The sequence below is a fragment of the Paroedura picta genome, chromosome 4 (assembly GCF_049243985.1).
Source record: "Paroedura picta isolate Pp20150507F chromosome 4, Ppicta_v3.0, whole genome shotgun sequence".
Classification (NCBI taxonomy): domain Eukaryota; kingdom Metazoa; phylum Chordata; class Lepidosauria; order Squamata; family Gekkonidae; genus Paroedura; species Paroedura picta.
Window position 1 is genome coordinate 113,343,511 of NC_135372.1, and position 21,176 is coordinate 113,364,686.

Here is a 21,176-nt window from a genome sequence, read left to right on the forward strand (position 1 = left end):
GTGTGTGTCGCCACTTCCCTATTAAGTGCTGTGGATCTGTAATCCCCGTTTGTTGGGTTTTTGCCAGTCTGTTGTCTGTTCTTATCAATAAGTGCTTAAGCAATTGTGGTTCCAGAATGGCGAACAGAAAGATATATGGTTCAAAGCTCTATCAGGTTGATTGGTAGTGTGCTTCTTGCTCCACTGATCCCATACTGGTTTCTCATTCAGTGTTGTTTCCCATCCAAATAAGCTGGCATCTGTGAATATTTGTTTTTACTTCTGGAATCCAGTATCTCTTTCCATGTAGGAGGCTGGGCATCCTTGTCCATCAAGTTAGACTGAACCCTATTCTTAGTGGGATGTGGATTGATCTTTCCATAAGGGATTCAAAAGTTGTTAGATGTTCGCAATGAAATCTACCCCATAGATTTAGTTGTTTTAGTTGGCCATTTAAAAGTTCCATGAGTCAGTGTGTCTCCTCATGAATTTTCATGTCTTAAGAGAGGAGGGAGGGATGGATAAAGTCCTGTTTGATCTAAGCATTCCCTGATGACAGTAGCTTTCAATTATTTCCCTCATAGAGGGAAATTAAAATACCCAGTGGCAAGTACATTACCCTTCCATTGGCCCTAAGGAGCGCTTGCTGGTTGTATGGGAACAGGAATTGGGCTTTGCTGATCATTTACTCCATTTCTCTTTCCCAACTGGTTTGTGGAGGCGATTGGTTCTTCACAGCCTCATTTTGAACTATCAAAATGGCCACCACTCATGAGTGGGCCAGGGGCTCTCGATCAGCTTTCTGTAAGCAGCATTCTTTTACGGCTCCTGTACAGGCAGTTTCTTTATTGCAGCAGAGGCAACCCTGTCAGGATCCATGCCTGCCCAATTTGAGTTTTCTCTTGCCATGAGAGGACCTCCAATCAGAGAGGAAGCCATCAGAGACTTCCCGAGATAATCCATTGCTCGAGCAGTTGAAAAGTCATGCTATGCATCAAGTGCTGTCTTTGCTCTCCTCGTTCCTGAGCCTGAGATCCAAAACAGGAAAGAACCAGAAAGCAAATCTGAGAGTAAGTCAAAGGATAAAACAGTCAAGGATCTGGATAGAGGTATGCTAAATGAGTAATAGAAATGAAGTGAATGTAGGACAGCATATTGACTAGCCTGTCTCCATGAAGAGACAGGAAAAATGGATGGTGGGAAACACCCAACAAAATTGTCTTCCACCTCAGGTAGAGAATGCAGTTAACACCCTCTGTTGCCCATCTGATGTCATTGGGAGTAAGACCAGCTTCAGGGTTTACACAATAGCTACTCTAGAAATTAAGGCAGAATTTGCTGCTGTCCTCATGGGATTCCCAGAGAGTATAATGTTTTTTTTATCCAATTCATACTTTAAGGATTAGAAATCATCCTGAGACCAGGCCCATTGACTGTATTTCTATTATTGGAATATCCAATATCCAGGGAACCTGCAAGAATACCATTGAAATAAAATCTTTGGTAGCATTTGCGAACTGCCTGTTAAAGATAGGTTTGGCACACTCTCCCTTTATCTGACTGAGAAAAATTGGGAAAGAGAAACCTAACTCTTAGAAGGAATCCTGGGGAATATTAATTGTTCTCCAGGAGTCTGGATTTACTCCATAGGGTCAGGGATTTCTATGTGGTCTAGAATCAGGATGGCCTTTGAGAAGATGGACTACTTGTCCACATTGAACAGGCATCTTGGCCAGCAACTATGGGTGCCTCAGGAACTGTCCCACCTCCTTTTTGGCTTCTATGATGAGGACCCTGGACCCTGAAGGGGTGGGTAGCAGAGAAAGAGGCTTTGTAAGCTGCCTTGGTTAATCATTGAAAGCAAGGAGTCTAACAAGATAAACTACGTTCCTCGCTTCCAGGTAGCTGAGGGTTGGAGCACTCGTACCAAGACAGGATTGGGGAGGACTGGTCTTGCATGCCTTGCAGCTCCTTTCTCATGGCCCCCTTAAAAAATCTCAGCCATTCAATGATTCCACACACCAGCAATCTTGGAAGGAGGGGGTCAGAACCTTACCCACTGAAAATCTGCTCCAGTGGTCAAGGATTCCCTCTCGTTCAGGTGAGGGTTCAATAAGAGGAGCTTGACATGCCCCCTGGTGGCCAAGTGGCAGCTGAGAGCAGGGAGGGAATCCATTGGAGATCCTGGCATGTCATCGTAGTTCCCAAGTGCAAAATGGCAGTCAAGAGAGCCATTTGTATCCAAGGCACCTTGTGTCTATAATGGCATGTTTTTAAGCACTTCTATTTTGAGCCACAGCAGTCTTCCTAGATTGTGCTGAGCTAGATTCAGCAGGAGCGCTTTCGCTGCAAGACACAGGTGGTTTCCATAAGAATTTGTCTTATGTGTCTCTCTGGAGCCTCACCAGATTGTTTCTAGTCACCTTGTCACAGGGGAGATTTAAAAATCCTGACAAAAGCAACAGATGTGAAGAGAATGTGGGGCAGTCTAGAGGTTGAAACTCTCCCTCAGATATGAAATAGCTCTAGGAGAAAGGCAACTAAAAAAGGGTAGAGTTTGCTCCAAAACTGCACTCTCTAATGAGGCAGAAAGCAAACTGGGCCAGAATTTCCACCCAGGAAGTTGAACAGTCAGTACTATGTCCGGGACTTTGCTCCAAGAATGGTATAAGGTCGATACCAGTTAGCTGAGCTTTCATAATACTGTTTATCAGCAGCAGCAGCAGCATGTCATATTACTGCACTTTCCTGAAGTATAATCACGAAGAACACAGTACATATGAAGACGACCAGTTTGTATAGCCTACTGAGCTCATAATCTTTATTTTTGCGGAAGGCTGGCAGAGGCTATGGCATCAAGGAACGGAAAAGCACAAGGTGGATGAAAATTTAATTATTGGGAAGTGGCTGAATGAAGGGAGCAATGAGGTCACTGAAAGAGAATGAAGAAAAGCTTATACAGGAATCAGGCCCAATTTCATGTAGATTGGTTCTCCTAAAGTACTGCCAAATTAAGTTATTTAGCAGTTTTCTGACTGTTTCCAAATGAGCAAGCAGGCAAATTCTATGTAGGCAAGGGGGAAAAGAAACATAAGGCTCTATGGGATCTAATACACGTGACAACAAGATTGCACAGTTGAGCTCTATTATAAGGTATCCTACACTAGTAAAGTGATATTTTCCTAAAATTGTATTCAACTAATGAAGGCAGGAACTCCGAGCAGCACAACACATAGAGGAACAAGGGTTTTCTAAAACATAATCCAGCCCATCCTTGTGCAGAATTTTTACACCTTGGAGGATTACAACATAAAAATGCAAGATATCCTGTTGGTTTTAAATGAACAATGTTTAGAAGGGTAATGTGCTAAGAGGTTGTAGATAGGAGCGGTCAAGAGATGCTACGCAGACAGATTACGTGAAAACAAATCAGCAACAATCGTCTTTGAACAAGGGATATACTTCAAATGCACTGGACTCTTTTCAGTATTGTCCTATCTTCTAATTGAACTGTCCTGCCTCTCCCACTATGAGTGGAAGCAAGGAAAACTAGACCTACTAGTAAGGAAGGGAATACCTGGTTCAAGTTCTTTAAGCAAAATTTAGCCTTAGTCTAATGTACTCTTTAATTTTTTCCTGTTTGTAGCAAGTCTGAGTTCTTAAAAAGAATACTTCTGGAGGCCTTTAAGAGAATTTTATTTGAGTGGTTCTTACAAAGATTGTTGCAATATGAAAGTCATTTGTTGATAGAAATATCAAGCTGTTTTGTCAAACACACTGAAGTTAACCCAAAAATATATTTCAGAGCTCACAGAGCTTAAAGAGCAGAGATTATATGCAACCAGACAAAATATATTCCTGCATTTCCTACTTCAACTTTCAAACTAGGTACATTCCCTGCAATCAATGGACCTTTAATTTGGAAATGCAGAGATAGCTTTGTTTGGAATTCTAAACACACCTTACACCTTATTTACAAGAAACTTTTACAGTGACAATCAGAAGTTACCATCTAGAAATAAAATGCTCTAATCTTACCAATGTTGCCAACTGGTCAACATTTAAGTGACCAAACATTAAGTGATCAGCTGACCAAAAGTCACTCAGTAGCCTCTTGAATTTTCAGTCCATACAAAAAAACACACTAAATATGTCCAGTTAAATTCTGATATTAACCTTTAGCAGAGCATCTACATTGAATGTAAAATGTAATACCTGCATTAAAAGAAAAGGCTGGTGAAAACATTAAAAAATCATGTCCTGACCACCTTTTACAAAAAATCTTTTCTATGAGCTACATCTGTTCCTACAGATCACCTTAGCCAAATGTTCTAAATGTACAAGAATTACAAGGCAGAACAAGAAGTCAGCTTTGTATACAGTGGGAATGCTAATCAAGAGAGAATGAACACACAGCATTCCTGCTAACTCTTTATTTTTTGCTTAAAGGTAACAGGAAGTGTACACAAAAGGACATTACACCCTTTCCTTTTGTTTTATCTAAATAAAAAGTAACTCAGTCTTCCTCCAAAAATAGCTATGTACAAAACTGACTAAATCCATCTTCATCGCCGAGAAGGAACCAAAAGCTGGGTTGCAGTCACAGAATCAGGAAAAAGGTTGTGGTATGTTGGAAGTGGTACATATGCTGCTGTTATCATTTTACCTAGAGAGGGAGAGATGGGGGGGAGGGAGAAATTACTTTTAAATTGCTTATTTTTCCTTAAATGAGTGTGGCCAGTATGACATAAAGAAAAGTGCTGTGCTTAGAAAGTGCATTCCAAAATTTCCAGGGAAAGTTGGACAATTCACCCCACTTCAGTAATATTTTTCTACAAAAAGGTTGCCTTTGAAGTGGTTTTAAGGCAGAAAGGCCTATTTTATGTCTGGCAACAAGGCTTAAGTTCACACTGCATGTTGCTCTACTTGTCAATAACACCATTATGGTTGGCATATCATAAAGGTGAAGGATGTAAGGGTGGGAGGGCATAGTTCCCCACCCAGAAAGATATCTATGGGTCAGTATATTTTTCCCCACCTGACCAAGCCATTTACACAAGTTCAAGACATTAAATTGGAAGATCCAGAAATAGTCATTATGGCTAAAGCAAAGTCAGTTCTTAAATGTTTGTAACAAAGTCAGTGACAGAGATAAATCAATCTTTCTGCTCTCAGGGTTTACAAGTCCTGAAAATGCTTTTATTTGGATAATAACATGAAGAGATACATTAGATTAACTGAATTTCTGGAGAACCCTTAAAGCCTCCCAAAATTTGACACATCTGGTTCAAGGTATTCCAGAACTTTCTTATTTCCCAAAGTTACAGCCTTCTGACCACCATCTATGGCTATTTTTGTTAATGACCATAAAAGAATAGCAAGAGCTTACTTACCTGCAAACCATCTTCCATGCAATGCATTAACAGCTGCAATTGCTGCAGCTATTGAAAGGCATTTGACGTACACATTGCCCTGAAATACAAAAATCCCAATGTTAGTGGTTTTGCCAAGTAAATCTATTTTCTTTGGATAACTTCTCCTTTTCTCTGCTCTAATGCAAATGACATGTATAAACGCTGTTAACATTTTTAAAGATTAACAGAATCTCTTAGTTGCAGAATTGAAGCTTCTACAGCTATTAACAGGTGAAAGAAGTTTAAACATACTAAATGGTCTGAGTAAAATTTATTTGCTTTCAAAAACTCCCAACACTGTTTTCCGATGGTGGGTTAAGATCCAGAATAAATTGGCAACTTACACCTATCTCTCCATTCCTGAAGATCAGTGTGCTGCAGTGGGCTAGGGGAGCTAGGAAAGTTCTATTCCTCTGATGTAAAATTTAGCCTGGATCCAAAATGGTCGTTGCTATTAAAACACAGCCCTGAATTGTAGAAACTGTAGTATACAGCTCTATCATTTACTACAACAGATTCAGAATTTATGAAGTCCTGTTATCATGAATTTCACAAAAATGTAAATGTTAGCCGAATATTTATTTGTTCTCTTGATACTTGCTCTCTTGACATCAGAGTAAAGTTGTATTAAGGCACAAACATTAGCATATTTTCATCTTGCTCTTTTGCATAAAGGTAAAGCTATCCCCTGTGCAAGCACCGGGTCTGATCCTTGGGGTGATGCCCTCTAGCGCTTTCATGGCAGACTCAATACGGGGTGGTTTGCCAGTCATTACCGTTTACTCCCCAGCAAGCTGGGTACTCATTTTACCGACCTCAGAAGGATGGAAGGCTGAGTCAACCTTGAGTTGGCTGCTGGGATTGAACTCCCAGCCTCATGGGCAGACATCTTCAGACTGCATTTCTGCTGCCTTACCACTCTGCGACACAAGAGGCTCTGCTCTTTTGTATATTGATATATTATTTTATTTATTTATTTGATTTCTATGCAGCCTATCCTAGATCAGCTAACCCCAATAATTGTTTGTACTAAAGATATGATTACTTCTCTGAGCATGACAGGAACAGACAACTTCTCAATTACATTCCATCAACATACCTGAGCTGAATTTTTATCCACATATATATGCACAACTCCTCCATGCTTGTTGCACTCCTCAATCACATCATCCTTAATTTCTGTATCCCAGCCAGCTTCTTCTTCACTGTAAAGGAAAACACAAGTCTAAGATGCACTGACTCTTGTGCCTATATTGAGTGTGGGGGAGAGGGAGAATGATCAACTTACGTTTGAGGGTTAAACATGTTGGAGAGCTGGAAACACTGTGTTGCAAGAGGCTGTACAGAAGCAGCTGCTGCCAGCGCTGAATAACAACAAAAAGCAGCATGAGTTTCATTTTCACACGAAATTTTGTTCACAGCCAAGGTAGTCAAAAGACTTTTTTTAACATTCTGCACAATATATTTTCAGTAACCATCATAGAATCAGAGTTGGAAGGAGTCCTACAGGTCATCTAGTCTAACCCTCTGCTTAATGCAGGATGAGCCTAAAGCATCCATAGTAAGTATCTGTCCAGCCACTGCTTAAAGACTGCCAATGAGGAGGAGCTCACCAATTCCACTGCTGAACTACTCTGTGAATTTTATCCCCGATATCAAAGCAGTACTGTTCTACAAGTAGTTTAAACTCATTACTGCAGGTCCTATTCTCTGCTGACAACAGGAATTGTCCCCTGCCCTCCTCAAGTGATAAACTTTCAAATACTTAAACAATCATGGCCCCTCTCAACCTCCTCTTCATATCCCCTCAACAATAAAATGAAGGCTCACATCTTTAAACCGCCCGTGGCGCCGTGGGCGCCACGGACTAAATAAATGGTTAAGGGGCCTTGAGGTGCCCCTTAACGATTCCCAGCCCCAGCAACTGCGAGCCGCGCACAGCGCGGCTCGCAGTTGCTCCCGGCCTGATGCGTCAGGCCGCCGCCCGAGAGAGCCCCCAGCAGTCACGCAAAGCACGGCTGCCGGGGGCTCCCTGCCCGGCGGCCTCAGGCCACCACCGCCGCCGACCAAGCCAGCCACCGACGCCGAGGAGACACACCCACCCACAGTAAGTGCCTAGCGCCCGCTGCATTTAGCTGCAGCGGGCTTGATTACTAGTCATGGTATATTATGCTACAAAATACATAGTGTCATTCCATACAACTGTCAATGAGAAAGTATGTCCTCTCCTGGCCTAGCTTTTATTTAAGTCACAAAAGCATTCTCCCCCTGCCCCCACAAAGCCAAGAGACTCCTAACGTTTTTGAAACTTTTAACCTTCCATTCAAGTCCATTTTAAATTATCTGGTATAATCAAGGTAATAAGAGACAGATATTCAGCTTGCTCGTATCATGCGCCATTAAATGGCAATGTGTAAGCAAAAACATAAATGGACTTCCAATTGTGAAAGACCTTACCCAACACTCCCCTCTATATTATAGTGCCCAGAATGTGGATAAACACTTCAGAAACATGAGTGGGAATACAATAAGCTTAGCTTTATGCAAGCAGCTATTGCAATATTTTTCTTGAACTTTCACTCTCCCCCACAACCATTGTTCCCAAGGATTCTCCGAACATCTGAAGTAGGTTTTCAGGAAAGCATCGTTCAGAGGGGAGAGATAATAAAACCCCATTCTGCAACAGGCACTCCAGCTGTAATTGCCTAGACCCTGCTCATTGTGCCCGCAACGGGACTTAGGGCTCTAATTATGTAACATTTCACTCCTTTAACTAGAGAAAGTAAAATCTTTTGTCTCATGCTCAGAGGCTTTGTTTCCCCAATTCAAATTCCTTTCTCACCAGGCTATTGTTTTGTATTTTCCACTTTTTCTGCATGCCTTCCCCCATCCTTGTCAGGGGAAAGATGTGTTCTGGAGTTTCTGAAATCAGCACAACCTCTTCACTTGACCTTCAGAGCTCATCTACATTGTTTTCATCTGTCTTTTCCTTAAAGACTTTTACTTTAACTCAATTAACAGCTCAGGTATCATTTAATCTATGTATTACAGAAATTAAATTCAGCCTCACCTTCACTCTGCTGTGAAAGTCTTGTCTGCAAATCTAAAAAGTTAAGACAAAGTTTAATATCCTCTTAGAACCAACACAGTACTATTAGTACAGCAGTTCCCTAACTTTAGCTATATAAATATCCTCATTTTCATTTATTTGTTGTTGACTAACAAACAATAGCCCTCACCAGCGAACATAACAAATTGGACAACGGTTTGCAAACACTCTTGCAGATATTCACAAAACAAATGGGGACCCTGCTGGGCTACATTCAATTTTAAGAAAAATATTTTTACTGTCTGCACATGGTCTGCAAGGGCAGTATATCATAGGGTAACTGATTTACAGTGCCACAAAAGACCCTCAGTCAGGTTCTAACTGATCTTGCCCTATTAGTTGTTTGTTTATATAGGTGTTTATATACCACCCTTCTTGATAATCATCTCTGGCAGTTTATACAATTTAGAACAGAATAAAACCAGATAAATTAATTATAATACAAGTTAATAAAATTAAACAATTGCAGCTGATTATTATCACACCAGCCTTTACTGATGATGATTCAAAAATGGGAGGAATCAAGAGGTGGAAAACAGATTGCTGTGGGGATGGGAGGGAGGCTTGAGAATCTGTACCAGGACCAGCCATGAATTTCCTCACTGGTTCAGACTAATGGCCAGCTGAATAACAATGGAAAAAGGCCTGCAAATACTTTCAGACATGCTCACAGAAGCAAAGAAAAAAAAACAGCATTACATAAAAACTTAACTTGGATATTAAAACTGTATTTGCATATTATTGTCTATGCATGCTGAGTGGCATCTCTCTCTGTCTCTCTAAACCGCTGCCTTAGAAATTAGTGTAGAAACTAGTTTTAATTTTAAACCCTAAGAAAGTATAACACCTGGAAATGAACTGGACTTCCGTGGTGCCATTCAGCAATTAAGAGTTCACTGGACTGAGCTACTGGTACCCAGCGATTTTCCAGTTCTTTGAGGTGATCTGGAAGCCAAGTATGTGACAGTAAAGGCAGCTCCAGGAGTTCCCAATCTTCAGGACAGGGAAACTGATGTTATTCTGAGAGCCCCTGTCCCCATTCCTGGGAAAGTTGTTACATCACCCTGTTTTGGCAATAATAATCCCTCCAAACTTACACAGGGCTCATGGACCACCTGAACATCCTCCTTGGAACACAGTTTTAGAAATGATGCACTACAGAAATTTCTTAGCTTATCTGTGTAGTATATTGGCAGGCAGATACCAATAAAGGAAATAATTTATCACACATAGAATTCACAATTCTAATGTGGATCTGTGCTTTATACATCACTGATATAAAATGCTGACATTCACTGGGCCAGGGGTCCCCAGCATGGAGCCTATTGATACCATGGTGCCTGCCAACACATCTCCAGGCACCTACGAAATACTTTTAGAAAAAAGGCACAGCTAGATACAGCTTGTTACCAACTGGTCTTATGACTGACTGTGAAGAAAAGATAGGGGAGGGTCACATAAAACCCTTTAGTTGTTAGTGTGGTTTTGGTGGATTTTTGGCAGGGAGGCCAGCAATTTCAGATATTATTCCAGGCCTCAACTATAGGCCTGATAAAAACAGCTCTATCTTGCAAGCCTTATGGAATAGGTTAGAGGGCTTCTATCTCATTTGGTAGAGTGTTCCCCATCAGGTCAGGGCCAGGATCTAGTGGAGGTCAGTATAATCTCCTTGGGATCAGGGATTCTGAGCAAGTTTTGCTCACTCAATCTTAAGACTCTTTGAGGGACACATGGGAATATATAATGATCAAAAGCTAGAGGCAGAAGCTACATATGCAACTGTCAAAGGATTTTTTAACAGAAGAAATTTGTTATGTCAATGATACGTAAAAATTTATACTTGTTCCTAGCCTATTTTACCAATTTAATTTCGGACAATAATTAGGACTGCTCTCGTTGATGTACTTTTCTAGCCTAGCTTGTTTTTATTGACAGCTTGTTTTACTGTTTTAATTGTGAATTGCCTTGAGAGGCAGCATACAGCTTTTCCAAATAAACACTTTGCTTCATAACATAGTTATCATCCACTGTTGACATTTCATCTGCAGACAATGAAATTTTTCCTTGAATGTTGAATGTCATAATATTCTGTTGACACAACATAAACCCTTACAGAAACCTATCAAGTGATTTGGCTGAGTGATTTAGTAGAGCAGAAAATAAAACAAAGATAAGGTCTCAAATTGTTAAGTAGCAGATCAATCCATTAATAACTGTCTATTTTAGAGAGTGGAATTTACCTGCCACAGCTCCAAATGCTAATGATCCACTCATCTGCAGAGCTTGCTGTGCAGCTGGAGGAATCTGCAAACCAGTACCTAAAACAAACAAATAATGAATGTATAATGAAAAGCAACCAAACTAGAAGGCTTACAATAAATGCCCTAGCTACCCACCAACTGTTCTAGACTGAAAGACTTATCCAAACAGAAAGTAGTAGGGAAAAGATACTGAAGGAAAATCTGGGTAGCTTTTTAGAAAAAAAATCACAACTCTTACCTTCAGCTAGTCTTGCCATCAACTGGAGACGACCAGTTGTACCCAAGTCAATGCCAGTCCTTTCCAATTCATCACTGTCCAAAAATGAGCTGGCACTGGATGCATCCGTACGTTCAGTTACATGACCAACTTTCATTGGCCTACCAGCTAGCTCAAAACCATTTAGTTGTTCTAAGGCCTTTTTAGCACATTCCGAGTCTGAAAACTGGAAAAGACATCATTTGAATTAGTCAATAGTTTACAGAGAGGTCTGTTTCAGCTCTCCTTGTTTACACATTTTTACTTATTTGAAATTGACAGATGGTCCTTGGAAACTGAAACAGGACCTATTATAGAAATAGATTTTTACCTTTAAAAAGACAAAATGAAGCTTTACTATTAAGTTGCTAACAGTACACAATACAATTTAAACATGCATATAAAAACTGTTTATACTTATTTATATTATTTATATTAATCCTTTTTCTAGAAAATTAACTTATAATTGGGATTTTCCATATTTCTAAACTGCATGGAGATCTTGTCAATTATGATTTCTTAAACTCTTCTTCTCATTAGAAATTTGGTAGCTTTCTGTATCAGCTGAAAGTTCTCCAGGAATAGAGTAACTTGTTAGTCTATTGATATGGTACCTAACTGAACTTGCACAGCCCTTGTCCATCATCTTTGGAACCTCTTTAAGGACTGGAGATGTCCCGGAGGACTGGAAAAGAGCAAACGTTATTCCGATCTTCAAAAAAGGGAGGAAGGATGACCCGGGAAACTACAGACCAGTGAGTCTGACCTCCGTTGTGGGGAAGATAATGGAACAGATATTAAAGGGAGTGATCTGCAAACATCTGGTGGATAATTTGGTGATCCAAGGAAGTCAGCATGGATTTGTCTCCAACAGGTCCTGCCAGACCAACCTAGTTTCCTTTTTTGACCAAGTAACAGGTTTGCTGGATCGAGGAAATTCGGTTGATGTCATTTACTTGGATTTTAGTAAAGCTTTTGACAAGGTTCCCCATGATGTTCTGATGGATAAGTTGAAGGACTGCAATCTGGATTTTCAGATAGTTAGGTGGATAGGGAATTGGTTAGAGAACCGCACTCAAAGAGTTGTTGTCAATGGTGTTTCATCAGACTGGAGAGAGGTGAGTAGCGGGGTACCTCAGGGCTCGGTGCTCAGCCCGGTACTTTTTAACATATTTATTAATGATCTAGATGAGGGGGTGGAGGGACTACTCATCAAGTTTGCAGATGACACCAAATTGGGAGGACTGGCAAATACTCCGGAAGATAGAGACAGAGTTCAACGAGATCTGAACACAATGGAAAAATGGGCAAATGAGAACAAGATGCAATTTAATAAAGATAAGTGTAAAGTTCTGCATCTGGGTCAGAAAAATGAAAAGCATGCCTACTGGATGGGGGATACGCTTCTAGGTAGCACTGTGTGTGAACGAGACCTTGGGGCACTTGTGGATTGTAAACTAAACATGAGCAGGCAGTGTGATGCAGCGGTAAAAAAGGCAAATGCCATTTTGGGCTGTATCAACAGAGGCATCACATCAAAATCACAAGATGTCATAGTCCCATTGTATACGGCACTGGTCAGACCACACCTGGAGTACTGTGTGCAGTTCTGGAGGCCTCACTTCAAGAAGGACATCGATAAAATTGAAAGGGTACAGAGGAGAGCAACGAAGATGATCTGGGGCCAAGGGACCAAGCCCTATGAAGATAGGTTGAGGGACTTGGGAATGTTCAGCCTGGAGAAAAGGCGGTTGAGAGGGGACATGATAGCCCTCTTTAAGTATTTGAAAGGTTGTCACTTGGAGGAGGGCAGGATGCTGTTTCTGCTGGCTGCAGAGGAAAGGACACGCAGTAATGGGTTTAAACTTCAAGTACAACGATATAGGCTAGATATCAGGAAAAAGTTTTTCACAGTCAGAGTAGTTCAGCAGTGGAATAGGCTGCCTAAGGAGGTGGTGAGCGCCCCCTCACTGGAAGTCTTCAAGCAAAGGTTGGATACACACTTTTCTTGGATGCTTTAGGATGCTTAGGGCTAATCCTGCGTTGAGCAGGGGGTTGGACTAGATGGCCTGTATGGCCCCTTCCAACTCTATGATTCTATGATTCTATGATTCTATGATTCTAATTATTACCCAAAAGCTCCATATCTACACGCGGTCCCACAAGGTATGAAAGTATGAGTTGGTTTTTGCACTTTTTTCAGCAAACCAGTGGATACTGATGTAGTATGATAGCCAGTCATCGCTGGTTAAGGTACCCTATACTAATAAATGCTTCAAACATCAGCTCATACATCGAAAGTTGAAAAAACATTTTCCTAGCACCTCCCTCCCTTTCCTTTAAGCACCAGAACAAAAGATTTCTTTCTTCCCAGGCTTTCAAGTGAGGGGTTTCATTTTTCAAACCATTCCATGGTTGTTTCAAGTCTGAGGATTGTTTTATGAATATACTAGATTAGAATTAAAGCCTGTTGTAGCTGATACAATGGGCACTAGAATGGGGGAGGGGGGAAATAGCAAAGAGAGAGGGAGGAAAAAAGAAGAGAGTGATGAAGATAGAGAGATACAAACAGAGAGAGAGAAAGAGGATAGGGAAAGTCCAGAATGGCCCGAAGTCAAGACAGTCCCCATCCACTCTCCACTCACTTACCCCTTAGCTTTTTTATTTAACAGTGCAAGCTCTTACAGATTTAAGCTATTTTCTGCCTTGGTTTTTGTTTTAATTGCTTGTTTCATTTATTATTGATAATTTTAATGAAAATTATGCCATGATAATTTATTGTACTGGTTTGTGTTCTGGGCTGCATTGAGCAAGTCTTTGGAGATGGCATATATATTTCCTAAAATAAGAGGGTAATTCAAAAAGTATTGCTATTAGGGTTCTAGTTCATATATGCACAGGTTTATTCCACACACACACATTCAGATATGTGCCTGCAATCAGTGGATGGCTGCAGACAAGTTCTCTCAGTAATATATTTGTCTTAGTCTTGTTAGGATACCTTAAAATCCTTGAAAAGTCCATTGGTGAGAAAAGGCCAGAAAACTTGCACCAAGGAATTTTTTCCATCATAACAGCCTTTCTCAACTTGTTTACTGCCGAGAAACCCCTGAAACATTCTTTAGGCTTTGAGAAACCCCAGAATATGGCTGGGAAGCATAGCTGTGTACACACCCACTCTGCCAGGCCCATCATTGGCCCTGGGGGGAGGGGGAGTCGACATGACTATGTCACCTGATAGACATTTAACAAATTTTGTTAATTAGTTCCCACCCATTTGCAAAACCGTTCCAGAATTGTCAAGAAACCACAGGGTGTCATGAAACCCTGGTTGAGAAAGCCTGCATCATAACAATGCACTGCTAATTCTTCAAGGATAGCAAGAGTTATACTATGATAATTTCATTGGGAAACCTTACCCACACATTCTACAACCATCATTTTGCCCCTTCAAATTTCATTTTGTTCCCAAAACTCAAAGAACATTTCAAGGGAACCCAATTTGAATATAAATCAAAGAGCACAGAATTCTTCACGGAAGGTTTAGGGAGATGGAAACACTGCCTTCTGAAGTACATAGACCTATATGGAGGATCTGTTGAGAAACAATAGCTTCATGTTTTGATATCTTTATTAAAAGTAGAGAAGACATTTTGGCTCAAAAGAATTTGAATAAGGGATAAGCCATTTGTCTCCAGATTAGTAACACTGAATGGATTGGTTATTTCTCCATAAGTTGTAGCTTCTGCATCCTTGCCTTCTCTCTCTGGAAATTCTGCGGTAGGTGTTATTTGCTCCATTGGGAGACCATAGGTGCAAGTGTTCAATACATGTGCAATATCTCAGCAGAGCAAATAACACCTTCCCCCCAGTGAACCTTCAGTTGTTTTAGCAGCCAAAATGGTCTGGAAAAGAAGGAAACAGGAGCCCCCCCCCCCATTTTTCTGATCAGAATCATACTTGGTTGTGCTATTTACACAGAAGTTACCACCAAGACTGACTTACAGCTGCAGTACAGCTGCAAATCTCTATGGCAAACTTCTGGAAAAAGTAACATTCAGTTTCGCTCTTAGCCAATATATTTACCATGGATTGCTGATCGGTGTGCATCCTGAACTATTGTTAATGGGGCTCCTACACATGAGAATTATAAAATGCTAAATTTCCAAAGACATTCTATTCCATCAGAATCTAAGGGGCTATGAGGCAAGTGTGCTACCCTTCATGGTCTACCATATTTAAATTCCTATAACCTTCTTGAAATGAGCCTAAATATACTCACTTTGGTAATACTTAACACAAAATTAAACCTGCCTGAGATCAACTATAAAAGCTTTTAAGGAAATATGAAAAGGAACACCTTAATAGGCAGCTTTACTAATTCCCCTTATGGGTATTGGTTAAATCCAATAACATGTTTCTGCTAAGCCTTCCTCCCAGAAGAAAAACTTAATGTACAGGAATCATTGTCTAAATCAGTTGGGAGTCGCTTCTAACTGAATACTGATAGGAGTAGCCACTTAAAAACTTTTATGCACACTGAATTGCCAGTAATAGTCAATTTCCTCATCAAAGACAACACTAAAAAGTTTATAAACTTACGGTAATAAATCCATATCCTTTGGAACGTCCTGTTTCACTGTCCATCATCAACTGAATGCTTTCAATCTGAAAGAGATCATGAATATAATTAGAATACAGAAGTCACAATCATTCAGGGTTTAATAAATAAATAATTAAATATAACTGGAATGATTAATAAATTATCAGAATAGGTGTGAATGAATTAGCCTATCAGGATAAATATGTTCTCTGCTCTATTCAATGGAAGTCCAAGGGGAAGTTTCATTTAATTTCTTTATTTATGTTTAGATTTATATCCCGCCACTCACGACTTGTCACCTCAAAAAGGCTAGCAATTAAAAAACATAAAATATACCATAAAAACCCACTAAAACAACAGTACAATAGACATAATAGCCCACAAGCAAGATTGCAGAAAATAATCTGCTCCAACCCAACTCTACTGAATCCAGCAAGAATGTTATTCGGATTGAAGTTGTAATTATAGTCCTGGGAAGTTGAACTTGATCCGGAAGCAGACCAGTAGCCACTGTAGTTGTCTCAATACTGGCTAAATGTGGACCCTCCAAGGTGTCCTAGTAAGGACCATGATAGGCCTGCATAGAGCAAGTAACAGATGTCTAATCTGGAAGTGACCATTGCATGGATCACTGTGGCCAAGTGGTCCAAGGACAGGTAGGGCACTAGTAGCCGAGCTTGGTGCAGGTAGAAGAACTCCGTACGGGCTACCTTCGAGATCTGAACCTCCATGATAAGTGAGGCATCAAAGATCACCCCCAAATTCCTAGCAGTTGGTGCAGGTGTCAATCGCATCCAGCCACTGCTTCCTAACAACAGGCAATGTTGCCAGTGGGGGAAGTCCACCCGGCCGTCCATCAGGAGATAGAGCTGTGTGGCAACCTAGCCCGAAATGCCATACCAGCTGTGCTACCAAGCGCATCTAGATGTTGAAAAGTATGGGGGAGAGTATCACCCCCTGTGGAATCCCACAAGGAAGTGCTGCAGGATCCAACAACTCTTCCCCCACAGCCACCCTCTGAGTCCAATTCTGGAGAAAGGAGACCAGCCATTTCAGCATGGTCCCCCTAATATCGGTCATGGCGATGTGGTAGGCCAACAGCTCATGGTCAATCACATCAAATGCGGCCGACAGGTCTAAAAGTATAAAAATGGCCGAACTGCCCTGGTTCAGCTGGCGCCAGATATCATCCAGCAGAGCAACCAGATTGGTCTCCACCTCATGGCCAGGACGGAAGCCAGACTGGTATGGGTCTGACAAAGTTTTCTCCAAAAACACCAGGAGCTGGTCCACCGCAGCCCACCTGACCACCTTCCCCAGAAAGACTGGGCAGTAGTTGGCGGGATCCTGTGGGTCCAGAGATTGCTTTTTCAGGAGAGGACAAACCCGAGATAAGATCAACAGAAGTAATTCACCCATAAAATGGTAAGGGATCATTAATTCATAGCACTGTTTTAAGATCGTGGCAACACTTTATACTCAGTGCTTAAGCTGGTAAGTTGAACACAGCCTCAGTTTAGAATAGATCTAGGAATGTTTTTCACACTGGCTGAAAATGTGACTTTAGCTAGCTTTAAGTAAATTCACTCTGTAGATTTAGTATCCATCGAACCAACCAGAAACTTACCCGGCCAAATGGCTCAAAAATTCCACGAAGCATATCTTCAGTTATGTTGAAGTGTAATGATCCTACATAGAGTCTCATGGGCCCAGCACTACCTTTCTGCAGATTATTTGCCATTGCTGCTGCTCTGTTTTTCTCTGCCTAAAAAAGTGATTTAAATAGCAAAGAGTGGGTTAATCTACAGAGTTTAACAGTATTCTACACTGTTTTAGCCTATGCACCAGTTGAAAGGCTCTCATTTCCACAACAATGAATCAGAAGTAGGACCAGCTGTTACAGCAAAGGAGTTTCCTTTCAGCAAGAGGATCAAGCATATTACCCAAGCATATCACATCATAATAACCCACTCAAAATCTGTCACATGAAGGGCCTTCCATGAATCAGTAACAAGATTTTGATGTTAAAATCATTTTCATCTTCAAGAGAAACAGGCTGAAAATTTTTCAGTTTCTGGTGTTAGCACTTGCCTTCATTCCATTTTACTACCAAATGCTGTATAATAATGGGAGGGAGGGAGGGAGGGAGGGAGGGAGGGAGGGAGGGAGGGAGGGAGGGAGGGAGGGAGGAAGGAAGTGCCTTCATTCCATTTTACTACCAAATGCTGTATAATAATGGGAGGGAGGGAGGGAGGGAGGGAGGGAGGAAGGGAGGGAGGAAGGGAGGGAGGGAGGGAGGGAGGGAGGAAGGGAGGGAGGAAGGGAGGGAGGGAGGGAGGGAGGGAGGGAGGGAGGGAGGAAGGAAGGAAGGAAGGAAGGAAGGAAGGAAGGAAGGAAGGAAGGAAGGAAGGAAGGAAGGAAGGAAGGAAGGAAGGAAGGAAGGAAGAGTGGCAGCCCAGGACATCCTGCTCGCCGGCTGGTGCTGTTGCCTCCCTTGTGGAGACATGTCGGAGGGTCCCAGCCAGCCTTGCATCAAGGTAAGCCTTGCAGGAGGCCGCCCTGTGCCTGCCCCACTAGGGAGAGTGTGGAAGAGAAGTTTGGGGACCTCCAGGCAGGGGGGCGAGGAGAGTGGCTGCCATTGCTGTGCCCAAGCAACCCCCACCCTCCCTGTCTTCGGGCACACAAAAGCTGAGTGCTTCCTCCCGGCACCAGCCTCAAAGTTCCCACAAAGAGGGGCTGGTGGGTGCCTTTGCAGGCAGGGGTGGGGTGCATGCCCCATTGGGGGCGGGAGGCTTCCTGAAAGAGAGTGGGGTGGGGGTCGCAGCATTAGGAAGGTTGAGAACTACTGGTCTAGGAATTAGCTACAAACAGCCAGAAATCATACACAGACTAGAAATTTTATATCTGGAGCAATCAAAGCATTTCATGCTAAGGTGATTACCAAAATACGATATGGTACTGGGCTTCTGACTGATGCCGTAGATGAAGTCATTGACCAACCTTTCATACAATTTCTTTGCAGCATGCCTGCCAAATTGTCTCTCTGGGATAGCCCTCAAAAGTAGAATTACTAGCTCTTCCATAAAGTTTTGAAATGCTCTGAAACTGCTTCTACACAGATCAGAGAACATATAGTTGTCAAAATTTCCCTGAGTGGACTTCTGGATTGTTTCTAATAACAAATACCAACAAAGTTAAGAGGACACAGAATTCAAGACACATTCATTAAAAATTCTTCAAGGCATATCACATTTACTGATATTATCAGAGCTAGAACACAACTTTGTGCATAGTTACCTGAGATGCTTGTACTATAATTGGTACTCCCAACACTCGTTGTCCTGTTAATCCAATTGCCAAAGGCACTGAACTAACATCAACAAATTCTACATAAGCAATTCCCTTAGAACGCCTGGAGTTTCTATCAGAAATCATTCGGACATCACGGACCTAGGAAGAGAAAAAAGTTCAAGCGGCATATTAATCAAGACATTTAACTGGCTTGTTCTAGTCTGGTTATGATATGGCATTATACAAACCATCAGCATGGTATTTCATTCTTCCAAATTATGTTTGTCATTTTGGGCCACTTCACATGTTTAATTTACACAGAATATATTTCCATGAAGGACAAAGTGTAAAAGCAGCATATATGCCACTGAAAGCCTTAATAAACAAATATCAGGTTTTTATTATTATTACCCAACTTTCCTAACATGCACATATGGTGAGAAGCCTCAATAAGCTGGGAAACAATAAACTACAAAACTCCGAAATGCATAGTCGTACTCAATTATCTATGCATAATTTTTGATAGAAATTTAATGCTTGAAACCACCTTTTAGAAGTTTTAAACCATTTTAAAATAATAGCAGGTAAAGGAACCCACCTACCCCCCAAGCCTCAACATTACCTCCAGCATTGTTCCTAGGCATCCCCTGGGGTGGTATTTCAGCAAGCACAATTAATGGGAGTAGGAGACAGAAACTTTCCACAAGTATTTTGGACCAGATATTTTTTCCATGCTTGCGTAGATACACACAAAAACAGTGCAAAATGTCAAATGTTCAATAAATGTTTCCACGCCTTATCCCACAGCTACCCCACAGTTTTTCATGTACCACTCGTATTCTCTCTCTAATGTATTCAGCTACATTTTTATATTAGTCTGAAAACAAGATAGGGATCTTTTTCTAAATCATATGGTGATGTAAAACTGCAGCTTTCAAGTTCTATGCTAAAAGCATACAGTATCTTACACCAGGAAAGCTATAAACCTTGTAAATAAAAACATGTCAACTGAATTGCAGCCTTATATAATGTTTACTTCCAAACTCATTAATGTAAATTTGCATAACTGAAAATGTGTTTGGGTATTATACACACATAACCTCAGGATGGAGTCTTGAGCCATCCTTCAGTACTACAAGATTCACATCTCAAAACAGTGTGTGCCAAAGTCAAAGGCATAAGAAAAAAATCTTTCCTCTTTCTTTCTAAATCCTTAGCTATTAAAAGAATATATCAGAAAATTCTCCTCATAGCTTGCTGTATACAGCCTCTGCTGTTAATGTATCCTGACCGCAAGTTACATTGGAGGCAGAACACCTGCCCTAACATTTCAGTGGCAGAACCTCACAAGTCACTTCAGATGTAACCAAGCTGCTTATATGATAACCAACAAGCCTTGACAAGCTCCACTGATTTTTGCTTTTACAGTAGCAAGAGAATTAGCAGAACACATTTTTTAAATTCCTTAATCACTCACTTTTCCTACAGTAGAGAAAAATTCTTCCAGGTCTCTTGGCCTAATTCTTGCAGCAAGTTGCATACAGAACACTGTTCGAGCATCTCTCTCTTCTGGAGTAAGATTATCAATAGGTTCCCTGGGGGGGAAAAAAAGGCATATAAGAACCAACTCTTTCTCTTCTTCTTTATCAATAATTTGAGAATCTAATTTTAAAAGGACATGTGAACATACTCTGAAAGTTATTTAGACAATTTATTCAAAAAGATGGATTAACAAAAGGTTCTATGTATCTACAGTTAGTCTTCCATAAATGAACAGCATTTTGTGGCTTCCCCATTACTGATTGTACCCAAAGATAAAATGCAGCAGCAATAGGGCTTGAAATGACAGGTGTCCCTGGCCCCCAAATTGTCCCCCAGGATAATAGCGGTTTTGCAAATTTAAAACAAAAACAGCACTAAAATATTGTTATAATTGTGCTGGTAGATGTAGCAGGTTCTCTGAATTCATAAGTTTCATTTTTTTAAAAAAGGTCTCTAGTCCTTTATGAAGATATGTGCCTTTCATTTTTATCTCCACAAGGAAGGCATATAGAGACTTACTGCTTTTAAAAAAATAAAAGCTGGGAATTCAGAGAACCTCCTACACCTACTGATATAACAGTATTGTAGCGCTATGAAAATTAATGCCCCCTCCCCTTGGCCAGAGGAAGAGGAGAAGAAACAGCTGCCGTATGGGATAGAAAATCCAAATGTATACAGCCATACAGCAGCCATACAGGCTTCCCCAGAACTGCAGAACAAG

General features: G+C 41.0%; 1 protein-coding gene across 10 annotated transcripts in view; it reads right to left on the reverse strand.

Moving 5' to 3' along the window:
• Positions 1-3,658: 3,658 nt before the first annotated feature.
• RBM39 (RNA binding motif protein 39) overlaps positions 3,659-21,176 on the reverse strand; it is a 36,990-nt gene continuing 19,472 nt past the window's right edge. For all 10 annotated transcript variants that reach the window (XM_077335197.1, XM_077335196.1, XM_077335202.1 and 7 more), the window contains 11 exons: positions 20,391-20,508; positions 18,920-19,072; positions 17,250-17,387; positions 15,622-15,687; positions 11,002-11,206; positions 10,743-10,820; positions 8,464-8,496; positions 6,682-6,757; positions 6,493-6,598; positions 5,373-5,451; positions 3,659-4,645 (listed from right to left, as the gene is read on the reverse strand). In XM_077335197.1, coding sequence (XP_077191312.1) covers positions 4,545-4,645; positions 5,373-5,451; positions 6,493-6,598; positions 6,682-6,757; positions 8,464-8,496; positions 10,743-10,820; positions 11,002-11,206; positions 15,622-15,687; positions 17,250-17,387; positions 18,920-19,072; positions 20,391-20,508 — 1,153 coding nt within the window. In that variant the 3' untranslated portion in view covers positions 3,659-4,544. The remainder of the gene's footprint in view (positions 4,646-5,372; positions 5,452-6,492; positions 6,599-6,681; positions 6,758-8,463; positions 8,497-10,742; positions 10,821-11,001; positions 11,207-15,621; positions 15,688-17,249; positions 17,388-18,919; positions 19,073-20,390; positions 20,509-21,176) is intronic.